General features: G+C 41.5%; 1 protein-coding gene across 4 annotated transcripts in view; it reads right to left on the reverse strand.

The window, feature by feature from the left end:
• The window catches only part of CEP170 (centrosomal protein 170), a 306205-nt gene that overhangs the window by 36088 nt on the left and 259200 nt on the right, over positions 1–10917 (reverse strand). For all 4 annotated transcript variants that reach the window (XM_073671540.1, XM_073671537.1, XM_073671538.1 and 1 more), the window contains 2 exons: positions 7849–8013; positions 3235–3323 (listed from right to left, as the gene is read on the reverse strand). In XM_073671540.1, the coding sequence (XP_073527641.1) occupies positions 3235–3323; positions 7849–8013 (254 nt within the window). The remainder of the gene's footprint in view (positions 1–3234; positions 3324–7848; positions 8014–10917) is intronic.

The following is a 10917-nucleotide window of genomic DNA, read 5'->3' on the forward strand; positions in this document are numbered from 1 at the left end:
CTCCAAGTTGGATTTAAGGGGAGCCTACAATCGGGTTAGAATCAGACAGGGGGACGTATGGAAGACAGCGTTCAATACCCCGGAAGGTCATTTCAAGAGTCTGGTTATGCCTTTTAGTTTGACCAATGCACCAGCATTTCATAAATGATATTATTCATCATTAGGTGGGGAGGTTTGTGGTGGTCTATCTGGACGATATTTAAGTTTATTCACCTAATTTTGACACCCATTGGGGGCATGTTCAGCAGGTGCTCCAGATATTAAGGGATAACAAACTTTATGCCAAACTAGAAAAATATGTTTTTGCTGTTCAGGAGGTGCAGTTTTTGGGGTACTTGTTGTCATCTTCAGGTTTTTGGGATGGATTCAGAGAATATCCGTGCAGTTCTTGACTCGGAACATCCCGAGAACCTGAAGGCTCTACAATGTTTTCTGGGCTTTACTAATTTTTACAGGAAATTCATCCAAAATTACTCGGTGGTAGCGAAACCCCTTACTGACATGACTAAGAAGGGGTATGATTTTTCCAACTGGTCAGAGGCTTCCCTCCAGGATTTTTCTTCCCTAAAGAATCATTTTGTCACTGCACCTTTTCTCAGTCAACCCGATGTTTCTCAACCCTTTATTGTGGAGTTCGATGCTTCGGATGTCGGGGTTGAGGCTGTGTTGTCTCAGGGTTCGTCCCCTGGTAAAAGGCATCCATTACCCTTCTTTTCTATAAAATGGTCTTCGGCTGAGAGAAATTATGACGTGGTAATAGGGAACTTTTGGCGATGAAATTGGCGTTCGAGGAATGGCGACACTGGTTGGAGGGGGCTGTCCATTCTATTACTGTTTTTACTGACCATAAGAACCTGTCATATCTCCAGTCAGCTAAACAACTCAACCCTAGACAAGCCAGATGGTCCCTCTGTGTTTTACTAGGTTCAATTTTGTCACTTTTCGTCCAGGGGTCAAAAACGTCAAGGCCGATGCTTTGTCCCGGAGCTTCCCTGGTGGTTGTGACCATGAGAACCCTGCCCCGATATTACAGAAAGGGGTAGTTATTTTGTCTCTTTTTCCTGAACTGGAGGGTGAAGTGCTGGAGGCTCAGGGGGACGCCCCTGCCTCCTGCCCTTCAGGAAAGTTATTTGTACCACCTGATCTGCGCCGTAAAGTAATCAAGGAACATCATAATTCTGTGCTTGCTGGCCATCCAGGTGATAAGGCAACAGCGGACCTCCTCTCTCATTGTTTTTAGTGGCCGGGGTTGCATTGGGATGAAACTGAACACGTACCTGCTAGTAGTATTTGCGTGCGTTCTAAGGTTTCGCACACCCGTCCGTCTGGTACTTTTCTTCCGCTACCTATCCCTAGCAGGCCATGGACACACTTGTCCATGGATTTTATTACTGACCTACCGGTTCCTGCAGGCAAAACGGTGGTTTTGGTAGAAGTAGATAGAGTTCAGTAAAATGATTCACTTCGTTGCTTTACCTGCACTTCCCAATGCTAAGACACTTTCTCAGGTGTTCATAAATGAGATTGTGAAGCTTCACAGGGTTCCTTGCGATGTGGTGTCTGATCGGGGGACCCAGTTTGTTTCTAAGTTCTGGAAGGCATTCTGTTCTCGACTGGGGGTGCAGCTGTCTTTTTCCTCTGCCTTCCACCTTCAGTTGAATGGTCAGACCGAGCGGGTCAATCAACTTTGAGACATACCTCAGGTGTTTAGTCTCCAAAAATCAGGAGGATTGGGCATCCTACTTAAGGCTGGCAGAATTTGCCATCAATAATCATAGTCAAGAATCCACTGGCAGGTCACAGTTTTTCGGTGAATACGGTTATCATCCACAGTTTGGTACTTTCAGTGGGGAAGGAGCTTCAGGAGTTCCTGAAGAGGAACGGTTTGCTTCGTCGCTCTCCTTGGTGTGGCAGGGTGTTCTGTGTAATTTGAAGACGATCGGTGACAGGTATAAAAATACGGCTGACAGAAAATGCTTGCCAGGTCCGGACCTGAATGTGAATGACTTTGTGTGGTTGTCTACCAAAAATATAAGATTGGAAGTTCCTTCTTGGAAGCTGGGACCTAGGTTTATTGGTCCCTACAAAATTACCGCCGTCATTAACCCAGCAGCATTTCGTCTTGAACTTCCTCGGGCCCTTAAGGTCCATAATGTGTTCCACAGGTCCTTACTCAAAAGGTATGTAGAACCTCTTGAGCCCTCACCTCTACCACTGCCCCCAGTAATGGTTGATGGTAATTTGGAGTTAAAGATTTCGAGGATAGTAGATTCTTGTCTCCAACGTCGTTCTCTGCAATACTTGGTGCACTGGAACGGCTATAGTCCGGAGGAGAGGACGTGGGTTTCAGTGTCAGAAGTGAACACTCCCAGATTGGTTCGCTCTTTTCACACCTCTTTTCCTGAGAAACCCGGTCCTGAGACCACTCGTAGAGGGGGGTGGTACTGTCACAGGTGTGTCAGAGGTGACAGACAGTTGGAGTTCTTCTAAAGCTGAGTTTTTGTTCCCCTGTGTTGTCTTCTCCTTGCAGAGGTTGACTAGTGCTCATCTCCTTCCACCCCCAGCTCTAGCCTTACGCCAGGGATAGTAGGGCGAGGCACGTGATTGGCGACAGCTGTGGAGCCTGTATAGGGACGTTAGGGGGAGACAGGGTGACGCTAGTCCAGATTAGGAGGTCACCTCTTCCCCCTTTCCCCTCTGTGTTGCACTCACACCTGGCGTGACTCTCTGTGTTGCACTCACACCTGGCGTGACACATTGTTGTTATTGTTGGTGGAAGGAGAGTGGAGCAGATTGAGAAAACAAATAAAAAGAGAGACATAGAAATAACATGCTTAGCTTTTTATCAAGTCTTTTACCTCACCCCCAGAGCTTCAGTCACATCTATGATGCTCAGTACGGCTGTATAATTTCCTCCATGCTGCTATTGTTTTTGTCTGTGTACTATCTAGGGAATGAAGAGCAGAAAAACCTCTGTGTGCTGTGTATAGGAGATATCGTAGCAGCTAGTCTCTTCTCCCAAGCTCAGAGTGGATTGCTAATTAGAAATAGATCATGCATGAGGAAAACTGGTGAAAATGCAGGACAGAAATCATATAGTGGCTAAAAATAGTATTATTCCTCATGTACACACAGGGAGGACAGTTTATTCTGGCAAGTTACCTGAACAATTAGATACTCATTAAATGTACTTTATGCATGACGTATGATAAATGTAAGATTAAAATATCCTACCTTATTTTATTTGCTGTTTTATCAATGGTTTGTCGAATTTTCCGAGAAAATTGGAATACAGAAGAAAGTAGCAGATTATCGCCCATTACCTAAAGTTAAATAATAAACATTACTAGACTCAGCCTGGCTTACATTCTATTGTGCAATGGTAGCTGCTCCTAAGCAATAAACATAAATCCTACACATATATCTCTAGGTTATCCACCAGGTCATTGCTTCTTCGCCCCTTACACATACAGCGGCCATGTGCTATCACCATATTAAGCTGGAATAGGAGTTGAGAATGTACTGGGGTACATAGCCAGCGCCCAATAACTAATTTGATTGGAGAGAGATCAGATCGCAGACGTTTTACATTTTACATGTCATTGTCAAATGCAAAAGCAGCATTTGAAGTGAGTCAGTCACCCTGCAAAACTCAAATTGAACCATTTAGACATTCATATAGTGGAATTAGTCCCTACAGAAATCATACTTGTACCGTGCTTGTATCATACTTGCATTTTAGATAAAAAACGATTTAATTGTATATATAAAAGAGGGGGCTTTGGTGCATCCTTGCCTTGGCCGATAAAAGTTTAGCTACTTTAGTTCAATGGTATGTTATTCCAACATTGGATTAGTATACAGTGCCCATTTTCTTCAATTCCTAAAATTACGTCACTGGTCTCTGCCGGGTATTGTAACACCGTTGTGCTGCCGGCTCATTACCGCAGATCTGAGCCAACAATAGAGTGGAGGCTGTCACTGTTCACATTGTACAGGGCAGGGACAGAGTGTCACTGATGACGCATTATTTCAGGGAGTGACCACAGCCTCTGCCCCCTGCTCTGATGAAGCTTTGTTGGAGTATCCAAGGATGCACTGGGGGGCTCTCAAATGAATCGTCTTCAGACAGGAAGAGAAAAAAAAATAGACTAGCAGTTAGATAGTGCAGTTAGCGTACGGTAGGGAATTTTTAACGCACGTATATTGGAAACTAGCTTAGATTATGGCATCAAATAGATAGGAATTTGGATAAAATGTACTTTCGCCTTCAGACCACCCCTTTAAAATCTTTGCATTTCTGCAATAGATTGGCCATGTGATTGATTTTGGTGCCTTTTTCCACTATATGTGAATTAGGTTTGTTAAAACCCTTTTATATTACATTATCTGTTTTATTCATTGTTTTCTATATACAGCGGTTTGCTTAAGTATTCACCTCCTTTCACTCTTGGCATTTTTGGAGTTTTGCTAACTCACATTCTAGAATTTCACTGTTTATTTTTTGAGGGTTTGTATCTGTTCATGTAAAGAACATGCCTACAACTGTGAACATTAGGCTTTCTTTTTTTTGTGAAGCAAACAACAAATAGGACAAAATAACTGAAAACCTCAGTGTGCATAACTATTCACCCCCTTAAAATCAGTACTTTGTAAAGCCTCATTTTTGAAATTAGATGATTTTATCTGGTGAACGGCAATCTTCAAGTCTGACTACAGATTCTCAGTTGGATTAAGGTCTGGGCTTTGACTATGCCACTCCAAAACATTTACAAGTTTCCTCTTAAACCACTCGAATGTTGCTTTAGCAGTATGCTTTGGGTCATTTTCTTGTAGGAAGATGAACTTCTATCCCAGTCTCAACTCACTTAAAGACCGTAACAGGTTTTGCTCAAGAATATCCCTTTATTTCGCATTATCCATCTTCCCCTCGTTTCAGACCATTTTTCCCTGTCCCTGCTGCTGAAAAACATCCCCACAGCATGACGCTGCCACCATCATGTTTCACTGTGAGGAAGGTGTTCTTGGGGTGATGAGCTGTGTTGGTTTGGCGCAGACATAGAATTTACCTTGGTGACCAAAAAGTTAAATTTTAGTCTCATCTGCCCACAACACCTTCCTCCATACATTTGGGGAGTCTCCCACAGGTCTTTAGGCAAACTCAAAATGAGCCTTACAATGTGTGTGTGTAGGTAAAGGCTTTTTTCTGCCCACTCTTCCATAAAGGCCATCTCCAAAGAGTGGAGTGTATGGCTTATTGTGATCGTATGGACAGATACTCCATTCTGCTTGAGAACTGTGCAGCTCCTTCAGGGCTACCTTTGGACTCTGTGTTGCATCTCTGATTAATACCCTCCTTGCCTGGGCTGAGAGTTTTGGTGAGAGGCCCTATCAGGGCAGGTATGTTGTGGTACCATGGTCTATCCATTTGATAATGGATTTCATGGGGCTTCGGGGGATCCTCAGAGATTGGGATATTTTATTTATAATCCAAACCGGACGTGTACTTCTCCACAACTTTGTCCCTGACTTGTTTAGCGATCTCTTTGGTCTTCATGGTGTTGTTTGGTTAGCGTTGCCTCTTGCTTAATGGTGTTGCATCCTCTGTGGCCTTTCAGAAAAGGTATGTATATACTGACAGACCATGTGACACTGAGATTGCACACAGATTGACTTCCTTTCACTAAGCATGTGACTTATGAAGGTAATTGCTTGCACCAGAAATTTTAAGGGGCTTTATTGCAAAAAGGGGTGAATTCATATGCACATGCCAATTTTTAGTCATTCGATCCCATAAATTAAATTTGAGATATCACGGTGTAAAAAGTGTAATTTGACAGCTAAGCTGACATTGCTTTTGTAATGTTAAGTTATCTTAAAGAGAACCTATCAGCACAATTTTGTAATGTAAACATAAGGCGGTAAAGTAATACTGATTACATTTATATCTTTGGTGAAGTAATCCACTTTGTTGTTCTTTAATCACCATTTGAAGTTTTCTGTTAATTAGATTTCGATTCACACAGGTCAACACACTATACATTGGGTCTTCTCCTCCCTTTCTGTGATTTCTCAGCCCCTCCGCTTTAAGTGACCTGTTATTCAAATACTGGAGACAGGCAGAAGGGCCGGGGAAACACAAACAGGGAGGAGAAGACCCCATGTACAGTGTCGACCCCTGTACACCGAAATCTACCATATTTTTTAGACTATAAGACACACTTTTTCCCCCCAAATTTGGGAGGAAAAATGGGGTGCGTCTTATAGTCCGAATATAGCTTAGCGGGGTGGCAGTAGAACGAGCGTCACAGGGTGGCAGGGTCCCTGCTGCAGGAAGCCGGAGGCAGTAGTGGGGCAAGGCTGCGGGTCATGGGCTGGAAGAAGGGGTGTCGGTAGAGAGGCAGAGTGGAGAGCATTGATTCTCTGGTGGTGGGCTTCAAGAAAATGCCTGTCGGAATCAATGCCGGAGGCCATCTTCCTAAAGCCCACCGCCGGGATATCAATGCACTCCACTCTGCCTCATCGCACAGCTGGGACAACCCTTCTTTCCCCCAGGGCCCACCGCAACACCCCACCTCGGCCGCCGCCAGCTTCCTGCAGCAGGGACCCTGCCTCTGGTGACCATACTCCACCACCGCTGCCCCCTAGGTAAGCTACCGTAAATATAAACTATAAGTCAGACCCCAATTTTATAAAAAAATCATTTTTTTTCCTATTTTCCTCACCAAAATTTGGTGTGCCTCTTATACAAATATCAAAAGAATGACTGTCATTTTCAAAACAGAAAACTGATGTGTACAGGTGTTTACTAAGAGTAACCAACTCCATACATAACCAACAAATAAAGCAGCATTCTGTAGCGCTATAGTATGCAAACATGAAATATATGAAATTTGAATTGTATTACTGCTCTAGAAAATAGAAAAATTTTAATTCTTAGGGCATAAATTGGCCAATTCATGCGTACCAGATGCATCTTTTAGTCCGAAAAATACGGTAATTAGCAGAAAACTTCAAAAGGTGATTAAAAGAAGGACCACAAAGCAGTAACTCACCACTCCCTGAGGAAGCTCGTGTGAAATGTGCGTTACAATGTGGGGCAGCGGCAGCTTCTCACCATGAACCCAGGTCAGTAACTTTCCCTCTTATCTTCTTTCTCTTTTTCTCCTCAGGATTGAAATAAGGAAAGGAGCTCAAATAGCGCAGTTATCCAATAGACAACAGTAAAGATAAAAGGGAAATTGCTCACCTTTGTGGGTTGTGAAATGCACAACTCATGAGAAAGTGTATGCTGAGGTGCTGCAGCAGGCACAGGTCCCTTGGGATCTTCGAGTAGTTTAGTATACAGATGAAAAAGGTGCCATTAATAACCGCGCTCCTCCATGAAAAAATATATATATATGCCAGAGATGGATAATGTTCCCAGCATTTATTGGAGACTGTAAAAGCTATAGAAGACTACGCGTTTTGTGGATATTCCGTCCACTTCTATAGGTACATAGCAAAGTATTGATAAAGTATTTAGCTTTCATTATTGTTTGTTGTTTATTCAGTGCAGTCTTTTAAGTTTTATTAAATCAGTTTTTTGTATGAAATAATAATAAATTATACAACATTCATAAGAATACTATTTGTTATCAGCTAGTTATATACTAAGTAGGTGCACCATTATATTAACGTAGCTTTGTACCTAAAAGAAAATTCATTAATGCCCAGACAGTAAATTGCTGTTTCAGGTCATTCCGTAAAATATTTACAAAGTTGCACAATCTTTCATGGATCTGCATTCTGTCTGTAAACTTTATTATACTTTCATATTACCGTAAATGCTTGTACACTTGAACTTACTTCATCTCTGCTCCAAGTTTTTCTTCTAGTGATAACTGGTGGTTCAGGGGTTTCCTTAGGTGGAGGTTTTGACTCATTTCCCTGAAAAGCTGCTTCAGGTTTAAACAAATTTGGAGGAGGAATCTTCCGAAAGTTTAGGCTTTCATCAAAAACACGATCTACAAGCTAATAAAAAATACAACAGCAAAGACATTAGATGTATTTTCTTTAATCAATTCCAAGTTGCAAAATTTTAAGTTCTCTTATATTAATAGAAAATAATTCACATGCTGTGGATAACTGCAGATTTGCAGTGTGGATTCCGCACCAAATATTTTGAGCAAAATATTTCCTGTAAAATGAATGCAAATTTTAAAAACCCCATATACATGGGGCAGATAAAATCAAGTCAGAATTGAGAGCTTGCAGCAAATCTTCTAAACTACAGCATATCATTTCTGCTGAGCATTTGCTGTGTATTTCTACCTTATAATGCACAAGGAGAAAATCTAAAGTAAATCTGGGAATTAGTCCCATATTGAAGCAAAATCTCCTTGCAAGCTTGCTTCAATGTCACATTTGATGTTGAATCAAACAACTGTATATCAAATGTATTTACACTGTAGGATAATAAAACACGTTACTTAGTAGCTAAGAAAAATGAATTGGTAATCAAAATATGTCCCACAACTGAAATCTTCTGATATGATGATCATAAGAAATATTATTGAAACCATGGACAGGTTGTGGTTTTACACGATCTAGCAAAACACTGAGCATTTTTCAAATTTGTATACACACTAGGGACAGACGTGGGATATATGTCACAAAGTAGACAGGAATATAAAGAGACAAGCAGATCCTTTCAATAATAAAACCAGCTTAGACCCAAAAGTCAATGCTCATTCAAAGAATATCACACAAGTTTTTTCTCGAAGTCTCAAAGACTAGATTTTAATAAAGGTACAACTAGCATAAATAAATGTTATCCTGAATATCTACAATCTTTTAAAACAATATCAAAAAATATTCAAGACAACTCAAGGAGAAAGGTGTTTTTGTAAAGAGCTATGACAAATCATTGCACAATTTTTAAAGGGAATCTGTCAGCAGGTTTTTGCTATTTAATCTGAGAGTAGCATAATATCGGGCACCCAACTCTGACTCTAGGTATGTGTCAACTATTAGGCTTTGTGTTGTAGTGTCAATGCAATCTGTATTTTATCAGCAGGAAATTAACACTTTTCTGTGGTAAATCCCTGCACATGTTTTTGCTGTGGTCTGCCTATTCCCCCCACACACTGTCCAGCACTGAAGTTCAGCTCTTCTGAAGACTCCTGCAGCCTCTGGTGTCCATTCCCCACTGTGTGACAGCAAGCAGGGCTGAGAGGAGAGCTGTGGGAAACAGAAACTACCTACTGAAGGAACCCCTGCCAGACAAGAGGAGGCTTATTTATTCACAGCTCCTGGATATGGCCGGTGTGTGTGTGTATATACTTGTGTTAAATGCTTGCATACAGGGGTGGATTAAGAGTAGCAAGGGCCCCGGGCAGTTTAGAAGGCGCAGACCCCCCCCCCCCCACACACACCTGATGTATCACATGTCACATGATCCCCTGTGATAGATCATGTGATAGTTCACGTGAAATTAATTTGACACAATATTAATATATTAATTATAATAATTTTTTTTAGGCTGTGTGCCCACGATGCGTTTTTTAAGCGTTTCCGCAGCGGCAATTCCGCTGCAGAAACACTTAAAAAACGCTTGGTAGAAGGTCTGCCATATTCCCCAATGATAATCCGCATGTGCTGTGCACATACTGCGGAAATTTCCACTGCGGATTATCATGGCGGAAAAAAAAGCAGCACTACCAATTATTTTGCGGAAGTGCTGCATTTTCGCCGCCATTGACTTGCATTGTAACGCATGGATTACGCATCACTGGATCAGTACATGCGGAATCCATGTGTTTCAATGTGCGGATGGTACCCGGGTCTGGAGAAGAGGAGACTCTCCTCCAGACCCGGGTACCATAGTACCTGTAAAAAAAAGAATAAAATAAAAAATAATAATTATACTTACCTTCTGATGGCCCCCTGTGTCTTTATCCGATGCGTCCTGGCTTGCCGGGTTGTCGCGATACACTAAAGGACCTGTGGTGACGTCATTTAGTCATGTGACAGGTCACACGACCGCTGACGTCGGCAGGCCATCAGAAGGTAATTATATATTTATTTTTTACCATTCTTTTGGTCACACTATATAAATCCATGCCGGTTGCATGGATTTATATAGTGTGACCAAGTTGTCAAGCACTTTTCCAAGTGATACTAAAATCGCTTGGATTTTAGCGCAAATGCATGTGAAGAACGCTTCACATCCGCATGTCCCTGGCAGGAAAAAAGCATGTACAATCCACATGTACAATCCGCATGCGTGTTTTCTGCCAGGGAGATGCACAAACGCGCAAAAAAAAATCCGGTAGCCCAGATTGCCCTCATTATAATCCGCCTATGCTTGCATATATGTTTAGACTGCATGAATGAGTGTATAGTGTATGCAAAAACTGTATGTAAATATGCAGTGTGTATATGTATGTGTGTGTGTGTGTGTGTATGTATATATATATATATATGTATATATATATATATATATATATATATATATATATATATATATACATACACACAGTACAGACCAAAAGTTTGGACACACCTTCTCATGAAAAGATTTTTCTGTATTTTCATGACTTGGAAAATTGTACATTCACACTGAAGGCATCAAAACTATGAATTAACACATGTGGAATTATATACTTAACAAAAAAGTGTGAAACAACTGTAAATATGTCTTATATTCTAGGTTCTTCAAAGTGGCCACCTTTTGCTTTGATGACTGCTTTGCACACTCTTGGCATTCCCTTGATGAGATTCAAGAGGTAGTCACCGGAAATGGTTTTCACTTCACAGGTGTGCCCTGTCAGGTTTAATAAGTGGGATTTCTTGCCTTATAAATGGGGTTGGGACCATCAGTTGTGTTGTGCCGAAGTCTGGTGGATACACAGCTGATAGTCCTACTGAATAGAC

Source organism: Phyllobates terribilis, unplaced genomic scaffold, assembly GCF_046119375.1.
Source record: "Phyllobates terribilis strain yellow unplaced genomic scaffold, ASM4611937v1 Scaffold_3__8_contigs__length_932513732, whole genome shotgun sequence".
NCBI lineage: Eukaryota > Metazoa > Chordata > Amphibia > Anura > Dendrobatidae > Phyllobates > Phyllobates terribilis.